Source organism: Micromys minutus (assembly GCF_963924665.1).
Source record: "Micromys minutus genome assembly, chromosome: 28".
Taxonomy (NCBI): Eukaryota; Metazoa; Chordata; class Mammalia; order Rodentia; family Muridae; genus Micromys; species Micromys minutus.
In genome coordinates, this window is record NC_137963.1 from 40,283,363 (window position 1) to 40,303,244 (window position 19,882).

General features: G+C 44.2%; 1 protein-coding gene across 3 annotated transcripts; it reads right to left on the reverse strand.

Moving 5' to 3' along the window:
• Nucleotides 1-4,208: 4,208 nt before the first annotated feature.
• Nucleotides 4,209-19,368, reverse strand: NUDT2 (nudix hydrolase 2). Of its 3 annotated transcripts, none has more exons than XM_080939968.1 (5): nt 19,342-19,368; nt 18,571-18,619; nt 9,523-9,668; nt 7,605-7,740; nt 4,209-4,849 (listed from the first exon to the last, which is right to left on the reverse strand). In XM_080939968.1, the coding sequence occupies exons 4-5, from the start codon at nt 7,723-7,725 to the stop codon at nt 4,533-4,535; spliced, it is 438 nt and encodes a 145-aa protein (XP_080796094.1). In that variant the 5' UTR covers nt 7,726-7,740; nt 9,523-9,668; nt 18,571-18,619; nt 19,342-19,368; the 3' UTR covers nt 4,209-4,532. The 3 variants fall into 3 exon arrangements, with proteins under 3 accessions (XP_080796094.1, XP_080796095.1, XP_080796096.1); XM_080939969.1 differs by having other exon boundaries at nt 9,523-9,612; nt 19,342-19,366; XM_080939970.1 differs by lacking the exon at nt 9,523-9,668 and having other exon boundaries at nt 19,342-19,362.
• Between the last annotated feature and the right edge of the window lie 514 nt (nt 19,369-19,882).

Here is a 19,882-nt window from a genome sequence, read left to right on the forward strand (position 1 = left end):
ATCTCCTCAGACACCACTGAGCCACACTCCTTCCCTCAGTCCTCTGCCTTTGCTTCACAATGATGGTGTTTTGATTATATGTCTCAGACACAGAATGTATGTGAGAAGGAAGGAGGGAACAGCCGGGGCCAGAGGCTAAGTGAACTGGACAAGTTGTAAGAAAGTCTGGGGCATCCCTGAGCTAACAGTGGGACAACTAACAAGGCAGGCATACGAAAGAAGTGGCTTCTTAATAGGCAACATGAGTTTGAGGATGAGAAAGTGGCTTAAGAGGAATGGAACACAGGGATCTTTGAGCATCCTAGGGAAGCTTTTGAAGGAAGCAGGACTTTTGGAGCTCTAGACTTGACAACGATGATTAAGGATTTCTTAAAGAAAGGGTGATTCTTGTTGAAGCTTTATCCCCAAAGCAAGCTCTCTTGAGATATTAGGGAAGACTATTCATTTCTCTTCTGATACATGTGAAAGACTTGGGAACTTTGGGCCAGAAAAGTCATTGTGAGTTCAGCGCTTAATGAGCTAGTATGATGTGCTGGCTAAGCTTATGTCAACTTGACACATGCTAGAGTTATCTGAAAGGAGTGGACTACAAATGGAGAAAAGGTCTCTATAAGATGAAGTTGTAACCTGGAAGAGCCCCCAGGTCCCAGCTCAGCCTCCAGAGCTCGGAACTAAAAGCACTAATTTCAGGGAATGAAGTGAGATGTTCCCAGAAAAAAAACAATGGAGTTGCAAAGCAAACTGCCATGAACTGACCTGTGGAAACCACTGCCTTAACAGAGTGCAAGGAGAACCAACACCAAATAGCGTGTGTGCGAGTCTTCTGGCGGTGCTGTGCTTGGAATAAACTGTAGCTTAAAAAAAAAAAAAAAGGAGCTATAGGGCAGGGGTCATGCTAATTAATCTTCTATGTATCATTCCAATTTTAGTATATGTGCTGCCGAAGCGAGCACTGTGTTTGTTTCGTTTTTATATGCATTGGTGTTCTGCCTGTATGTTAGGGTGTCAGTTCTTGGAGTCACAGACATTTGTGAGCAGATGGGGTGCTGGGAATTGAACCCAGATTCTCTGTAAGAACACCCAGTGCTCTTAACTGCTGAGCCATCTCTTCAGCCCTAGGGTATTTTCTTAATGATTGATGGGGGCAGGCTGGATTCTACAAGTAAGATGTGCAAGCCAGTAATGAGCACCCCTCTGTGGCCTTCACATCAGCTCCAACCTTCAGGTTCCCACTGTTTGAATTCTTGTCCCGGCTCCCTTCAGTGATGGACTGCAATGTGGAAGTGTAACGCCAGACAAACCCTTTCCTCCACAACTGGTTTTTGGTCATGGCTTTTCATCATGTCAGTGGTAATCCTAATGCATGTGGGGACTCAGAAGACAATGCTAGAAGGGCAGATGCTGAAGGCCTGGCTTGTAAAGTTACAGAGGAAAGTCTGAGAGTTCCTAAAAGACTCCATGGGGGCCATTTGATCTCTAGAATTAGGAATCTGTGATTCTGGTCAGCTTGTGTTGAAGAACCAGTTGTGTTAAGAGACCAACATCGAGACAAACTTCTTAGCATAGTTTCCTTGGGGGGGTCAGCACAGGTTTTAGGAGATGAAGGAGTTATGAAAAGCAGCTGAAGCTTGCACTGTAAGAAGTCAAGGAGAGGCCACTTGTAAGATTATAGATAAATATTGCCACGACTGATTTGTTCTTGTGTTTAATTTTTATGTATCCAAGGAGCTTGCCTGTATGTATATATGTGTACCAAGTGTATACCACAGGTATGCCTTGTGCCCATGGAAGTCAGAAGAGGAAAGTCCCACGCAGGTGCTGGGAATGGAACTCAATGCTCTTATTCTCTAAGCCATCTCTCCAGCCCTCTGAATCTACGTTTTAATGGAGCACTCTGTAAGGACCAGAGGAATGTCTCCAAAACTGTAAGGTATTCAAATTGACAATGATGGGATGTATGGGAGTGGACGTGGGCATGCCATGGCATGTGTGCAGATGTCAGAGGACAAGTGTAGGAATTGGTTCTCTTCTTCCCTCTGGACTCTAGGGATCAAACTCAGGCTGTTAGGCAGGCATAGCAAGCACTTTTAACACTGAGCCATCTCAGCCTTTCTATATTCTAAAGGATTTTCCCTGTGGCACCTTTCAAAGCTTCCCTACATATAGACAACTTCCAAGACCAAGCACTGACTTTTCTTCCTCCTCCCCACTTTCTCCTTTCTGTCTGCTGCTTCTATTTTAGTTCCTTCCTTCCTCCCTCCCTCCCTTTCTTAAAGATTAAAAAAATTTCCAAGCAATGGTGGCCCCATACTTATTAATTCCAGCTCTTGGGAGGCAGAGGGCCAGGCAGATGTCTATAAATTCAAGGCTAGCCTGGTCTACAGAGTGAGTTCCGGGACATCCAGGGTTACACAGAAAAAAAAACAAAGATTTTATGTGTATGAGCACTTTGCCTAAATGGATGTTTATGTACCATGTCCAGAAGAGGACATTGGATCCTCTGGAACTGGAATTACAGATGGTTGTGAGCCATCATGTGGGTGCTAGGACTCAAGCCTATGTCCTCTGGAAGAACAGGCAGTGCTTTTTTTTTTTTTTTTTTTTTTTTTTTTTTTTTTTTTTTAATTATTTCTATGAGTCCAGTGTAGCTGTCTTCACACACCAGAGGAGGGCACCAGATCTCATTACAGATGGTTGTGAGCTACCATGTGGTTGCTGGGAGTTGAACTCAGGACCTCTGGAAGAGCAGTCTGTGCTCTTAATAGCTGAGCCATTTCTGTTTCTTGTAGCTCAGGCTGGTCTTGCACTCTCAGCAATGATCCTGCCTCAGCCTCTAAAGTGCCGAGCCTCTACAGACATATGACACCGTGTGTATGACATACATTTTCCCGTGCAATAAAAATGAACAGTAAGATCAGGTCATTTGCAGTCCCTTCCATCTTTGATGTATGAGGTTTTAGAATTTTCAGATTCCAGCCCCCTGTTCTAAGAGCACAGGGCTGTCTGGCCAGTCCTTGTTAGGAGGCAGCCTGCCTGTGGTTTGGCACCACTGCCCAGCAGGCATTTATTAAATCAGTGGGATGTGGTCCCTGCTGGCCTGGAAGAGAACATTAAGCTCCAAAAACTTCCTGCAGCAGGCCTCCTTTGGAGAGTGCTGCTCAAAGGGGCGAGGAACAAACCATTTAGGTTCTTGGCTGTGCTCCAAGATCTGTTCACTAGTATTGCCCTGTCTACGGAGAATCAGTGACTGGAAACATCTGGAAGCCTGCTGAAGACCGGGTGACTGTTCTCCTTCCTTTGGGGAGGCTGTGCTTGACTTTGGTAATCCATGTTGACCTTTGCCAATGCCCCTTCCCCTCCAGTCTTCTGCACTTCACTGGGCAACAATGAATAAAATAAAATCTAATAAAAGTCCACATGAACCTTGATGCTAGCAGCTTCTGGAAGGGCTCTAAGATCTAACGCCTGCCTCAGCATTCCTTAAGCCTGAGTAGCAAAACAACAGAAGGCTGAGACCAAACCCTTGCACTTCAGGGTTTTACAGTGGCGCTGTGAAGAAAGCCAACAGACAGTTTCCAATAGGTTAGGAAGAGATGGCAATGCTAAGTCTGCTGAACGTGGGAAAGGTAGTTCTGGGTGAGGAGCATAGGTTAATGACGTGACCTAGGCAGAGCCTGGAAATATGGGCATGTCTCATTCTCTACTCCAATCATGCTAACCAGGCTCATCACTGTGGAGGCAAGGATAACAGGTGAGGGCACAGTGGTACTAACCTGATGGTCCAGGGTTGCCTGTTTCCCACCTCCTGTTTTGGCTCAGGCAGCCTAAAGGTTTAGAGCTGAAACATTCCTTATGCACCTAGAAAATATGTGGGTACTGGAGAGATATCTGAATAAAATGCTCAGTTTCTGCACTCCATCCAGTTCTGTGGCTTGAAAATTCCAACTCTAGGATCTGCATGTGCGGGAGGAGATGCATGGAGTTGCAGAAGCAGAGGGGTTACCCAAAATGCACTGGGTTTCTTCCAGTCCCTTCCCTTAGCCCTTGGCTTTTTCAGGTATAGTATTTAGACATACAGTTTCCTACGGTTTACACAACTTCGAATGGCCAAATGGTCCAAGAATTCTCTTTGGTTAAATCTAAAGTTCTGACTCACTTCAATTTTCTTTTCCCCAACCAATGACGTGAATCCAAGAAAGAAACATAGGTTAAAAGGGCATATAAGTTGCTTGAAGTTTATTTATAAATGACAAAGAGATGCTTCAGGGCTGACATTTTAAACACCGTATCCCTCCTTTGCTTTTTAACTTAGCTAAAACCCTTGCTTGCTCTTATTTTTAAAGTAATATTTTCAATGTTAGGGACTGAATCCAGGGCTTCCTTGCTCTGAGTGCCGAGTTAATTTAATTTCACTAACCTATCTGCTCTTGGTTGTAACAAGCCAAAGACCTGCACATCCTTCCCTAGATGGAAGGGCGGGTTCATCTCAAAAAACCCTCAAGGATGCAATGGAAGCATTTGTTCTGGTCAGCTCAGGCCAGTGTGGAGCAGAGAAATTGGTGTCCTTCTTGGAGTGTTGCCTGCATTTCCTTGAATTGAGCCAAATGGCAGGCTTCATCCAGCCCTAGCCAGCGGTAGGCTTGATGCTCCTGGGAGAGGCGGATCTCCACATTGTGGTCTTTCACTTCTGCTAGCCAGTAAATGACTGTTTTAGGCTTCTGCCTGGCCACATAATTGAGCTCCCTTCTGAACCCCTCAATGATGGTCAGCTGGCTTGCTTCTATGCCTGTTTCTTCCTGAGTCTCTCGAAGGGCTGTTTCTAAGTCATTCTCTCCTGGGTCGACATGGCCTGGTTAGAAAAAGATAAAGAAGAGATCTTCAATACTAACAGAAGCTGGATTTTTCCAGGACAGATGATATAAAGATAGGGTCTCCAGTGACTTTCCTAGGAGTTCCTGCGCTAAAGGAAGTCAGGAGATGGTCAGTATCCTAATATGCCTAGGAAGAGCTGTAAGGCATATAGTGTCTGGTTCTCAGAGTCAGAAATAAATCCCTTCTACCTATTCTATCTTTGTAGAGTGAAACAAATGTGTCCAGAAGGTCAGACTTAGACACTTCTTCCAGTTTTTGCTGTGCTGTCTATGGGACTGTGTGCTTAGGAAGTAAACGCTCTACCGCTGAGCTAAATCTGCATCCCAGGATTACTTACTTACTGCCTTCAGGTGTTGAGATGGCTTTCCTCAGATCTCTGCTTTCCTGTTCTTTTAGCTTCCTCCCTCTATTTTTCACAGGGACTTTTTTCCCTTGGCGATCTTAAACTAATTTTTCCAAGGGGGGAGTCTCCTGGCAGAGTGGGGGCTAGCTGAAGAATCCAGTGAGGACGAACCTTCCACAGTTAGCAGGCACAGGCTCCACCGCTGCACCAGCAGCTGTTTCCAAGTAGCCATCAAGGCCTTTTCAAATTGTTTTCATCTTTCTAACTGAGCAAGGCCAGATTTCAGATTCACAGGGAAAGTCCTGATGGGAACTTAAGACTAAGAACAAGCCAAGAGCCAGTTCTAAGGAAATTTGTTGGCAAGACCCAAATCCAAGCAGACAGCTGCCAAGAAACTGTTGAAGCAGAACTTGAAGCTCTGCAGACTATAGTGGTTCCTAGCTTTATCCCTAGGCCTTTCCCACAAATTCTTAGTGTCTCAGAAAGGCCCAGAAGCAATGAGAGGGTTCTGGTAACCAGTATCTACTCCTTGCTCTGGCAAGTTGTTGAGGGGCCTCTCCTGGTTCAGGAGCTCATAGGGAGCAGGAACTAATAGCTGTTCCCTTCTTGGCCTGGAGGTGGAGCTATACACTAGGTGTTCTTCCCAGGGGTCTGCACAGGAGCCTATAGGCTGCAGGATGGAAAATAGGAACTTAGCACTTACAAAATTCATCTAGCTCCCACTTCTGGGGAAAGTTTTCTGCACAGCACTTCCTACAGTGTACACAAAGACACAGTATAATGTACTGAAGGAAAGTAGAAGGGACACCGATGGTGACAGGAAACACTGACTCAGGATGTCCCTTCCAGATGTCTTCGAGTGTGAACACATCCCTCCCAGGAACATCTACTCAGTTTGCTACCTATGAATGCTAAGCAGGGCAAAGAAGGACCTGATTAGGAGCAGTCCTTTGACATCTCCTGGTGTGACCCTGGTGATCAGGAGATAAGTGTGAATATTCCTATTTATGGTATTTGGGACACCTCTCTTTTACCTTGTTCTTCCCTGTGCAACTCAAAATGTGTGAACATTTCTTCTGTGGTTTGTTTTCTCCCAATCTCAGACCTGTCTGTGCCTCCCCAGCCTATGCTGTTTCTGTCTATCTGTGGCTGTTTACCTGGGTCCTCATCCCAGCCACTGCCAGAGCCAATCTGTTCTTGCTCGCTGGGGCCATCCCAATGGCCTCAATCAAGGGTGGCTTCACCACCCCCATCCACCTCCATCTGAACAGAGCTGGATATGAATAACATAAGCATGGGATGCTTCTTCTTTTTGTTTTTTAAGTCACAGTTTCTCTGTGTAGTCCTGGCTGTCCTGGAACTTGCTCTGCAGACCAGACTGGCCTTGAACTCTGAAATCCACTTGCTTCTGCTCCCCAAGTGCATGTATCACTGCCACCACTGCCACCACTGCCACCACCACCATCTGGCAGCATGAGGATTAACAGAAAAAGGGGCATTCAGAAAAAGTGAGACACACCCAGTAGCTTGGGTATGGGTTTCAGAGAAGATTTATGAAAATACATACTCAGTGGGTACAGGCTCCTCAGGTCATGCCTGCATTCTCCTTTTGGAACATCCAAATCTTCTGTACCCTTAAGACAGCATCCAGAATGCTGGTGGATGAAAACTAACCTGCTTACAAACACATCTTGGCCATGTCAAAGGCTCCAGGCCACTGGTCTTTACTGTTCTGCCTCCTGACTAGCTCTATCCTTGGTTCTAAGTGAGGAACCCAGGGCAAAAGTGGCTGCTGAGGGCTCTATGATCTTCATATCCTTTTGGGCTGAAAGGACCCTGAGACTCTTTTCCTTCCATCACTGCCAGAATGTGCAGATAACCTATGGTTAGGAGACCCAGTTCCTCTGAGCTTCTGACACTTCCAGGAGTCATACTTCCTGGACATGTGGTCCACATAAGAAAACCCCAGTGAGGGAACACTAAACAAAGAAGCAAAGGCACTTGATCACATTAAATCAGAAAAAGTGGCAGGAAGAAAACTTGTGATTTTAAAGTCAACCTCAGCTTTGATAGACTCAGCCCAGTCATTACTCAACTTCAACATTCTCAGTCCCCAGCCCAGTGGTTCTTCTCCTGTCGAGTCATTCATGGGCCAGTGATATAAAAACACCAGATGCTGTGTCTGCCTTGGGTTAGTCGCAGAATTCTATTTCTAGCTCTGAGCTGGCCTGGAGGCCTTACACAGAGAAAGGGTTAAGTGCCTCTGCCTCTGCCACCTCTTCCTGCTGTACAGTCACTGAAAAACAAGCCTTGCAGGGGCCTGGCAGGGTAGATTCCTGAGCCAAGCTTGGCATCTCCCCAACCCCCAGACAAACAGCTGTCCCCAAACCTTTGGGAGGAGTCCAGTGATGAATGCCATCTGATGCCTGCAGCAGCAGGAATTCAATTGTGCTGTGGTTGGGAACGAGGTGTCTTCGGAAGATGATCAAGCCACATGCTCTCAGGGCCATGATCTGTCTATGAAGCTGAAAAAAACAGTGAAACACTGTAGTCTCATAACTACTACACACAGCCAAATTCACTCATGGGGGGACAGTAGCTGAAGAATAGCAAGGACAGGCTAACCATAATCTCACACACTACAAAAAGCAGCAGCCAAGGAATGGAGGTTAGTCACTGTCAACATGACAGAAACTTGTCATCTCCAGAGGAGGATGCTTCAGTTGAGAAAAATGCCTCCAGAAGACTGACCAGCAGGCAAGCCTGTGGAACATTTTCTTGATTAATGGTTTATGGGAGAAGGCCCAGCACAGCACACTGGAGGTGGTGTCTTCCCTACAAAAGTAGAATTGGGTTGTATAAGAAACAGGCTGAATAGTCAGGGCAGTACATGCCTTTAATCCCAGAGCTCAGGAAGAGGAGAGACAGAAGCAGGTGGAATTCTCTGAGTTTGAGGTTTAGAGGCAGTTCCAGGACAAGCCATGGTTATACAGAGAAACCCTATCTCCATAAACAAACAAACAAACAAAGCAAGCAGGCTGAGCAAGCCATGGGGAGAAAGCCAGTAAGCAGCATTCCTCTGCTTTGGTTTCTTCCTCTAGGTTTGTCTTGAGTTTCCTGCATGATGAACTATAAACTGAAATAAACTCTTTCCTCCTCAAGTTGCTCTTGGTTACGGTGTTTTGTCATGGCAACAGAAATCTAACAGAGGGGAATCCAGAAATCAGGGACAAACCTTTGTGTGCAACTACAGGATCCTGGGAATTACTCTAGTCCAGAGGCCTCTACCTCAAGATCCCTGTTAAACTCAGGGCTTGTGTGTAGTAGTTATGAGACTACAAACTCAGAAACAAATTCACTGAGACAGAAAAGATGCTAGGAATCAGAGAATGCAATGGAAGTAGTATAATCAAACTCACAGCCCCCTTTCTCTCAGCCTATATCCTGAGTTCCTAAAGCAGAGACTCTAAGGTATTTTCTCATGACTCAGTGGAGTCACTTAGGTATCCTGGTATATCAAGTCACTTTTGTCCATTTTCAGGCTCATATCCATGTCTAGTAAATCATATATGCATACAGTTCAGATGAAAAGTAGCAGAGACAAATTATCAAAATCATTCACAGCATGAATCTGGCCCTAGATTTGGGTTTAGCTCTGACACTAACTGTGGAAGGAGCAGTTCTATCTGAAGAGGTAGATGAGAACTACAGGATCATTATTTAATTTTCTTTCATTTTTCTCTTTATTTCTTGAGATAGGGAGTGTCTCATTAATGTAGCCCTGGCTAGCCTCAGATTCAGAGATTGACCTGCCTCTGTCTCCTGAGCTCTTAATGTGTGTGCCTAACTGTGAGTTAACTCTAGTGTGTTAGAACAGTGTGTGGCACATATTAAAACTCAGTAGATTTCTCTGTGTGTGGAATAAGGTCTGGAAGGGGGAGGTTAAAATGGCTCAAGGGGTAAAGTGCATGCTCCACAAGTCTGACAACCCATGTAAAGAATAAACACCAGAAAAGTTGCTTTCTGATGTTTAAATATGTGCCACAGAACACACCCACATCCACATGCACTCCTGCAAAAACACATATGCACACACTAAGGTACAGGTCACAAAAGAAAAAATGTGATAGCCAAAGATCTGACCTCCTATGAGGGATTATAGCAGGCTTATTGAAAGAAGGGAGCTTGGAGCAGAGAAGAGGGTGGAAAGGTAACTCCTCCACAGAGGAGAGGAGAATGTGGCTCAGGTGAAGGTTAATGTCTAGGCAAAGGTCCTAAAGTAGGATGGCAGAACGGAAAGAAGTCACCTGCTACATGCTATGTTCCCTTGTTGATGTCCAATCAAGATGGCCTGCCAGTCATGATGACATGCACCTGTAATCCCAGCACCAGGGAGGCTGAAGCAGGAGAATCACTGTAAATTTGAGGTCTGACTGGGCTACATAGCAAAATCCTGTCTCAAACAAAAGAACAAACCAACAAAAGACATACTTTGAGCTGTCAAAGGCATAGAAGTCAGGCCCAAACACCTCTTCCAGATTAATTTGCAGGAAGGCTAAATGCTATTTTAGGGATAAACCAAACACCTCTCCCACCCTACTCCTCTCTTTTTGCCCCCCCACCCCCCCACTTTGTGGCTGGGATCAAAGTAAAGGCCTCACAAATATTAGACAAGTGTTTTATCACCAAGTTACAAACTTAGACACTCAAATCATTGGTTAGGAAGGGCTTAAGGATTAGAAATGAACTCAGTGTTTTAAGAAACACTGTGTATGGGGGTGTTTTAGTACACACCTTTAATCTCCATACTCCGAAGCTCTGTGAGTTTGAGGCCAGCCTGGTATAAATAGTGAGTTCTAGCCCAGCCAGTGAGACCCTGCACACATGAGACTAGGCATGGTGATTCATATCTGTAATCTCAGTACTTGAGAGTTGAGGGCGAGAGGATCACTACATAGCTTGGGCTAATTGGTGCCATTAAAAAGACGCACACACAGGATATTCACAGAAATCTTGTAATATCAAAAGGAAAGAGGGATGACCAGATGGCTCAGCAGTTAAGATGCTCTTTCAGAGGACCCAAGTTTGTTCCTCACATCATCACAGGATAGTTCACAACCACCCGTAACCACATTTTCAGGCAAATTCGTTGCCTCTGGACTCTGTGGGCACTACACTCACACATACAACCAAAAATAATAATAATAAAAAGTTTTTGGAGAGAGGGTCTCTATAAATGTCCTTTTTTACACCAAAAAAAAATCCATTGGTGTGGTAATGGCTAATTACATTTCAGTACACACATCTATCTCTGTAGTACACACACACACACACACACACACACACACACACACACACCATTAAAAATAGGGTAGAACCAAATGTTCTGGCTGTAAGAAAATATTTTTGGATATATTAATTGAGGAAAGTATGGTACAGAATATGTATAATGAGTTCTTTTTTGAGTTAAAAATTCGTATGTAAAGTAGTAGTACTTAGGCTTTCCAAAGCACCATGTTCTATTTCCTGACTCCTTATTTATGCCGAGAACATTCCACACTCTGGAAACACCTTGTCACCACATAACTACTCAACAAAGATCTTAATCATGATTTAGAATTCACGAAGAAACAGAACTGATCCTCTGTCCCTCCTATAAGGATGATTAAAAAGTGATAGATGGGGCTGAAGAGATGGTTCAGTGATAAGAGCACTGGCTCTTCTTCCAAGGGACCTGGTTCAATTCCCAGCACATACATGAAAGCTCACAACTAATGTAACTCCAGCTCCAGTGGTGTGGACTTATGTTAAGGCGATACATGATTGAACATGATAAAGGTGGGGAAAGGTTGAGGAGCAGAAGTAGAGGCAGGAAGCAGAAAGGAGATTGGGGAGGAATCAAGATGGAGCTGGAGAAAAGGATCTAGATCCAGGTGGATTTAATTGGCAATAGGTAGATATGAATATTTTTAAAGGATTCTATAAGTCTTTTTATCTCATATAGAAGGGCAGTTTGTATCTTTGTCATTTGGGTGTAAGCTTATTGTGTAGTGGGTTTGTGGATTGAGAATTTAATATATAAATCTTCCTGAAAAGGTTTCCAGGCTTTGGAATCATGTTTGTGCCAGACAATGGAGAAATGGAACACTCCAGGATGGTCTTATCCACCTGGGACAGAAGCAACAGGGGTGATGGAGTGAACCGCGCCTGAGTCCTTAGAGGCGGTCTAGAGTGCCAAGTGGTGTAGGGATCAAATGTGTGTGTTTGGCTCCACACTGGAGTGGCATCTGTGGAGTGAGACTGAGGGGGCTGATTAAAGGTTAAGCCATCCATTTAATATTTACTGCAGCACAGGGGTTATTACACCCTCGTATCAGTGCACATACAACAAAACTAAATAAATTATTTTTTAAAAAGAAAGTAATAGATGTAGAGTACCTTCCTCTTGCCCCTTGAAGAGCCCCATATAAGTATGTCGAAGCCCCGGGTAAACTGAGAAATCTAAGACTAGAGAGGCTATTGCCCTTCCTAAAACAGGAAACCCCAGGATATTTCTCCTCACCACTACCACCACAAATAGAGTATGAGACAAGAAAGGTGTTTTCATGAAGGTCAAGAATGATGGGCCTTGGGTGGCCATGTAAACCCACAGAAGAGAGGAATGTATTTTCTTTTGAAGAGGACTGGGAAGAAAATCTCAGTCTAGTAGAAAAGGTACATTCTAGCAATGTGTCAAGAGGCCACACTGAAGACAGTGGGCCTACAATCTGTCAGAACAGATAAGAACAGATGCTCACTCTATGTATGTTAAACTCACAGAGAATACAATGCTTCTAAAAAGGGAGGACTCCCCATTGCCCCTTTCAATTGCTTGGCTTAAATCAGCTGTGAACTGGAAGCCTATCCCAAACTTCATACAAACAACTCTTCCCACTTATCCCTTTAAAAATGAATTACTTACAGTTATTAGTGCTGGAGTATAGGCACAACATGGCACATGTGTGGAATTCTCCCCTATTTCTATATAGTCAGTGATTAAATTCATCCTCAAACTTATACAGCAAGTACTTTACCTGTTAAGCCATGTTTCTGGCTCCCATTTTTAACTTTTGAAGCAGCTCAGGTATCACCTTTTCTCCATAGAAAAGTCTTTTAACTTGTAATGACTCCACAAATCTCTACCATCAGATTCAATCAGAGAAATTTAAGGACTTATTATAAGGAACTATAAGGGATGTATGTGTGCTGCTGGGAATCAACATTGGAATCTTTGCATCCTAGACATGTACTCTAGCCATTATGCTATATTCCTAGCCCTTGGTTTTTCATGACAGGATATTAATATATACACCATGCTTAGTCTTGAGCTCATTATGTAGTTCAAACTATCCTCAATTTTGAGATCTTCCTATCTCTGCACAAGCTCTGTCCAGCTCAGAATTGTATTTTGTGTATTTTGGAAGCAAGTCAGTCACCTCCACATATGCTGTTGGGCCTAAAGACTAATAGCATTAGCAATCTGGAGACAGGGTTGGATGTGAAACAGAAAAGAGCAAGGACAAAACCGAAAGCAAACTGAGACCTGTGAAAATAACTGGAACCCACAATGATAAACTACAACCCTAGACTTCCTTCTTTCATAGCTTCTAGGCTTGGTGACATGGGTGACCAGCAGGTAAACCCAGAGCCCTCTACAGATGAATGCCATCTGACCTAGGATGCAAAAGGGCTGAAGGAGAGGATTCCATATGAGGTGAGATTTCCGCAGGCCTGGATGCTGTCCTTCACCAGCAAGGTGAGCCAACAGACTGCTATTAGAGTGTATGTACTGCAACCGTGCCAACTCTGTGCTTCACAACACGCTGGGGCTGTTGACTTGGCTCTGTAGTTAAGAACACTTGCTCTTGGAAAGGACCCAGGTTTGATTCCCAACATCCACATGGAGGCTCCCCACTTCCTTGGGCACCAGGTACGCATGTGGTATACAGACATATGTGTTGGCAAAACACTCAAACACACAAAATAATAAAATATTTTTAAAAAGGGAAATTCTGGGAAATGTAGTTCTAGTATAACTACATATAAACTGACCAAAGTCACTTTAGGTATGTATCTGAGGGACACTAAGGGCTTTCGAAGTCCCACACTCTCCAAGCAGGTGTGCTTCAACCTTATCTGGGTAGCCCTGGAGTGAAGGAGAAGAGTTATGACCCTGGCATAACACTTCCCAGGGGAGTTTACCTTATCTGGGTAGCCCTGGAATGAAGGGCATGGGCCCTTAGATGCAACCGACATTGGCGGTAGCCAACTGATTAAAAAGTCAACTAAACCCACCAATGCTTGCATGCCTAATCAACATTGCTGTGGCCCACCCATCATTAAGTGTATAAAACACTGTACCAATGGATAGCGGGGGTTGACTCTCCTCTGGATGTAGGCCACCCCAGTGCACTGGACTAATAAACCTCTTGCTTTTGCATCGATCCCCGAACTCTCCTCTCATTCATGGAAGCCTCAAATTGAAAAGGCTCAATTTGGGTCTTACTTATCTCTTGTAGGTACCTCTGGCAGGAAAGAACCAGACTCACAGTCTGTTTCCTTGGAATCCAGCTCTTAACAGATGTTCATTGACTCAACAGAACTCTTTCCCCACCTCCCACTCAAACAAATGTTTAAGTATGTTCTGGGGCCCTGGGAAACAGCCCAGTGTTTTCTTGAAGAGTACCATTTGCATAAAAGTCAATGGAGCTATTGTTGGTTTTGTTTTTTTGGAGAAGAGGGAGCTGACACTATCCAGGGGCTTGAAAGTATTCAGCTCTTATACATTCTCCAAGTGGATTGAAACCTCAGGGGGTTAAAGAACACAGCATCCAATATGCAAATATGCCTGCAGCCAGGATTGCGGAGGTGAGAACTCCCGGCTGACAGCAGGCAATTCACACTTCAGAAAAGTGGCAGAGTGCCTGAGGTGGTTAGGGAAAAAAAAAACCCTGAACCAAAAACCCCTCAATGTCATCAGAAGGTTCTAGAAGCTAAGGGAAAATGCTCTTGGCTTTCTTTACAGACAAAATTTCCTCACAGCCTAGGAGATTCAGGACCAATATAGGGGTAGGTGGGTGAGGAATTCACAGATAAATGGTATGCTGCCATAGTTCACCATATTCATCAAGAATGCTAAGCAGTTACCCTCCCCCCTCAAAGCTCCCAAAAACATATTTTTATTTGCTTACTTATTTATTTTTGTGGAGTTAGAAACTGAACTCAAACTTCGCACATCTGAGGTACACAGTCTCCAATTGAGCTATTCCTTCAGCCTTTACAACAGATTCCTTACATCCTCATCACATTTCTGGTGGTCCAAATCCCTTAAAGCATAGTGTTTCAAGCCACCATGCTATTAAGTAATAATACTATGTCACCTATACTGTGCAAAGTTTTTTGACAACTAAAGTTTCTAATGCTATTAGGCAACCCTTTAAGGCTAGACATGGAGGTATAAGCCTATAATCCTAGCATTCAGGAGACTGAAGCAGGAGAACCTTGTGTTAGAGATCTTGTCTCAAACAAACTTGAAGGATGATCCTTTAAGATGTGTGTTAGTTTATGAGGAAACTTGGATTTTAAAACAGTCTTACTCTATATTCCAGAACAAGATATGTAGAACAGGCTGATCTTGAACTCAGAGGCCTACCTCTCTCTGCCTCCCAAATGAATACAGAGGTGCACACTAATGTGTCTTTCTTAAGCTGAAATCTTAAGAAACACTAAGCCAGGCTCCGTGACATGCACCTTGTCCTGTAGTCTCAGTAATCGGAAGGCAGAGAGGCAAGAGGATTGGGATATTAATACGAGATTTCACTACATACAGATTTGAGGTCTTTCAGAGCCACAGGAGTCCTGTCTCATTAAAAAAAAAAAAAAAGATTAAAATACTTGCATGATGGCTAGAAATGTGAATTTGAATCTAAAGCAATCTAACTCCAAAGCTTGCATATCACTAAATAGGGTTAAGGTTGCACATGGCTCTGAGAGCATGAACAAATGCTTAATAAAATCACCACCAGTTTTAATGATCCTTGGTCTTTAATGTGTACTCATCTGGAGACGGTTTAGGGCGTCTGGATAAAAGCTTTTCCACTGAATAAGTTTTGGGTGGTTGTCTGGTAACCAAAGCCAGTTCAGGTGGGGAAAGTTTAGCCTTAGGCTCCTAAAAGGGCCTATTTGACAAGAGTGTCCATGACTCCACTGCTGTTTCCTGAGAAACAGGAACTGAAACCACATGTTTCCTCTAAACCTGGTGTCTAGAAATTCTGCATAGGCCAGAGAGGAGGAAGAGCAACTCTGGTCACTCATAAGCAGCTCCATGTGCCTACTGCTTCCTGACCCCACATCACGATGGGCTTCTCTGCAACTCTCTAGCTTCCTTGTTGTTGGAGGAACAATGAGGTGTCTGTTTATGAGAATGTTTTCTTGTAACAATACTGAAAGGAAGAAAAGAAGAAAGAAAGAAAAAAATCTAGGCATATGAAAAATGAGAAACACCCTTCTCTGGGCATCTGCCATTCATCTCCTTCTCCAGGACATCAAGCTGCGGAATCATTTTGCAATCTGGTAGAGGGAGAAGTCAGATTTTTACCTTTAATGACAGTGGTTTCTAGGATCAGACCAAAGTCAGACAAGGTTGGGACAAAAATACTGCTCACGGAAAAATTTGTTTCGTGGCCTTTCAGTGCCCCCTGCTGCTCAGCTATGGAAAGCAAACTTAAGTGAGTGTAATATTGGAGCCTACGGGATTTCCTTCACTCATCTGTTGTCTGCTGAGTATGTCCTGTATGGCAGGATTGAAGGGTGAATGTAAAATTGAACACCACAAACATCTCCCTTTCTAGAGGTTCACAACCCAATGAAAGCAAAAGGCATCTAAGCAGATGTTACAAAATGTTTCATTCACCATAAGGGTGTCTGAGACAAACAGTAAAGGAGGAGCTTTAGGTCAAAGGGGTACCTGGTACAGATGTGCGTGCTTTTCACCTGGGTGCTGGGGTCACTTAGATCCTCAAACCTGTGCAGCATATACTTTATGTCTAGATTGAGCCAGGTCTGGAGCTCCATTATAAAGATTTTGAAGGATGACTAAATTTACCAGGCCATATGAAACGGAAGCAAGGAGGCCCTCTAGACCAAGGAAGGAATATGGAAAGCTCTCCTCTATTGGTAAGCAGCTTAGTTTATACTGCTTTTTATTTTATTTTAATTTTAGACAGGGTCTCACTATGTAGCCCTTGCTGATCCAGAACTCTCTATGCAAATCAGCCTGGTTTCAAACTAAGTGATTCATCTGCCTTTGGAGTGTTAGGATTAAAGTCATGCTACCATGGCTGGCTTAATTCATATCCTGTAGACAATAAGGACTACTGGTTTTAGGTGGAGTGTATTTTGGTCAGATTGACATTTTACAAACGCATTTTGGAAGTAAGTAGAGAACAAACTGACAGAAAAGACTGCAGGCAAAAAGACATGTTACAGGCTTTTTTCCATCTTTTTAAAAAAACATATATATGCATTGGTGTGGGGTGTTAGATCTCCTGGAATTGGAGTTACAGACAGTTGTGAGCTGCTAGAAGAGGCATCTGGTTTGGGTAACTGGATGGAAGAGGAAGAAGCTACCCATTTCCCTTTGAATTGAGTTGAATTTGAAGTGCTATAGACTACACACAAGGTAAGTGAAAACTGGGTCTAAGGTTTAGTGAGATCTCATTCTTCATTTCCTAAACTGAACATTTTCTATTAGAAAAAAGAATTGTTTTTATCATAGATATTCCAACAACCCCTGTGTTAACTAGTTCCATGTCAACTTGAAACAAACTAGATTCACTGGAGAAGAGGGAGCCTCAGTTGAAGAAATGTTACTATGAGATTGGGCTGTATGCAAACCTATAGGACATTTTCTTAACTACTGCTTGATGGCTCCTTTTTGGGTGGAGCCATTCCTGCACTGGTGGTCCTGGGTTTAATAAGAAAGCAGGCTTGGGCTGGTGAGATGGCTCAGTGGTTAAGAGCACTGACTGTTCTTCCAGAGGTCCTGAGTTCAAATCCCAGTAACCACATGGTGGCTCACAACCAGCTGTAATGAGATCTGATGCCCTCTTCTGGTGTGTCTGAAGACAGCTACAGTGTACTTATATATAGTAAATAAATAAATCTTAAAAAAAAAAAAAAGAAAGAAAGCAGGCTGAGCAAGCCAGTAAGCAGCATTCCTTCACGGTCCCTGCACAGGTCCTGTCTCCAGATTCCTCCTGTCCTGACTTCTTTTAATGATGAACTGTGATAAGGACAAGTAAGCCAAATAAATCCTTTCTTCCTCAAATTGCTCTCGGCCATGGTTTCATCACAGCATAGAAACCCTGACTAAGACAAGACACTTTCCTTGAATTTGGGTACACTTACCTATCTAACCACCCCTTTCCAATCTGGTATTCCAAATATTTTCTTCACCTTCTCTCAGTCCAAACTAGTACAACATAGGAAAGTACAGCTGACACTGCTGTGAAAGACACTTAGCTAAAGTGCAGGTTGTTACCTGAAGACACTCATCATTTGTAACATGTTTCTCATTGTTAAGAGTTTAAAGCTGTGTTTACAGAGATACTGTATCATAATAGACCATCTGAAGATGTCTCTGTATTTTACTGACAGTTGAATCAGGAATTTTCCCAATCTGTTTAACAGCCCTGTCTGTCCTGGAACTCACTTTTTAGACCTATCCTAGAACTCAGAGACCTTCCTGCCTCTGCTGAGAATAAAGGCATGCACTACCACACCTAGCAAATCAGGAAATTTTTATCACTCTTCTACTTTTTGTGAAACAGCTGATAAACAATGGTTGTGTGTTGCACTAAGGATTAGTAATTTTTAAAGATGAACATGATTAATTCCTTTTAATATAGATATTGCCAATTTTCTCCTCTTTTGAATACTGAATTTACTTTCTTGTAAGAATTATCTTTATTCTTTAACTGATTAGTGAATCACTTTTGTTTATGTCTGTGTGTCCACCAGTTGTGTGTGGTATGTGAGTGCCTGAAGAGGTCAGAAGAGGTCCATGGATTCCCTGGAGCACGAGTTAGAGGCAATTATGAGTCACTTGACATGGGTGCTGGGAAATGAACTCAAAGTTCTCTGGAAGCGAGGCAGGGCTCTTAACCACCGAACCATCTCTCCAGTCCCGGAATGATTAGTTTTTGAACTAAAATGAGCACTCCATTAAAGAACACATGAAGCTGCATATATGCTGGCTAGTGTATTTGCTCCTACAATGCTAGTGGTACCTTTTTACCTGAGAAGCTAAGACTCACCAAGTACTTTTTTCCCACGTAGTCTTCTTTGCAACCCGTTGAGGTATTCCTAGCATTTTCCAGAAAAGAAAAACTACTGTTCAGAAATATTTTGGGATAGTTAATCAAGTGCATGCACACCTAATTTCTAACAACATTAAGTTTAATCGCCGCTGGACATTAAGCATTTTGCGTTGGCAACTTGACTCTTCTAAATTTAAACTGTTTTGCTTTTTTTTTTTTTTTTTTTTTTTTAAAGATGGGAATCTTGTGATTTTATATCTTTGGGGGCTGAAGAGCACTTGCCACTCTTCGACAGAACTGGGGTTCGGTTCCCATCAAACTATACCAGGTGGCTCACAACCGCGTTTAACTCCAGCTCCTGGGGTCCGAGACCCTCTGGATTATGGGAGCCCTTGCATGCACATGGGGTGCATAAACTGAGTCAGGCGCGTGCGCAAACACAAATAAACAAGTAAACATTTAAGAAAAACCTAAGACCTCTTGGAATGCAGGCAGGCTTTAATCGATAACTACAAAGCAATACTGAAGCCTAGGGAGAAGAAATGATTGACTCGCTAGTCCCAAAGCGGGACCTCTCTGCCTCTAGAATTCTTCCGATCCACGCCATCACCACTGAACCTTGTCCTCTCTGGTTCAGAGATAAACTGAGGTCCTGCTAGTGGGTGGATGGGGCCTGGCCTACACTGTCCTCACTGCCAGCTCTGTTCCCGCAGCAACAGCTCAGGCTCATACGATCCGCCTCACGCCCCCCAGCCCGACTGCACTCACCCGCAGCACGGAGGCAGGAGGCGGCCCTCGAACGGAGACGTAGCGCACCAGCCAATCAGAAGAGCCCCGCTGCACTTCAGGCGAGCCACACAATTGGGCATCCGGCGCTCCCACCCGCCCCCGAGGAGCGGTTTTCTGACTGGGTATGTCGCGAGATTTTCCTTAAGCGGAACCATTGATGGAAAGGGGACCGCCCCCTGTCTTTTCGGATCTCTGATTGGCCCTTTGGAGGAGCGGGTGATAGGCTCCGTGAATGACCATTGGTCGGTGCTGCGGGACCGCAGGCGGGCGGGCGTCGGCGCGCGCGTTCGAACTAGCGCTTGGTGGCGTTGCCATAGAGATGCGGCCTGGCAGACGCCTAGGGCGAGTTGACCGGACGCTCGGCTCGCCCGACCTTAGGGCTTTCTCCTGACAGCACTTATTCTTGGGCCCTCCGGGAAAGTCGTCTGAGGAGGAGCCCGGAAGGCCGTGAGGTGAGAACGCGGTGGCTTTGGCTGGAGTCCAAGCCGTGCGCCTGCGCGGGAGAGGGTGCGCCTGTCTC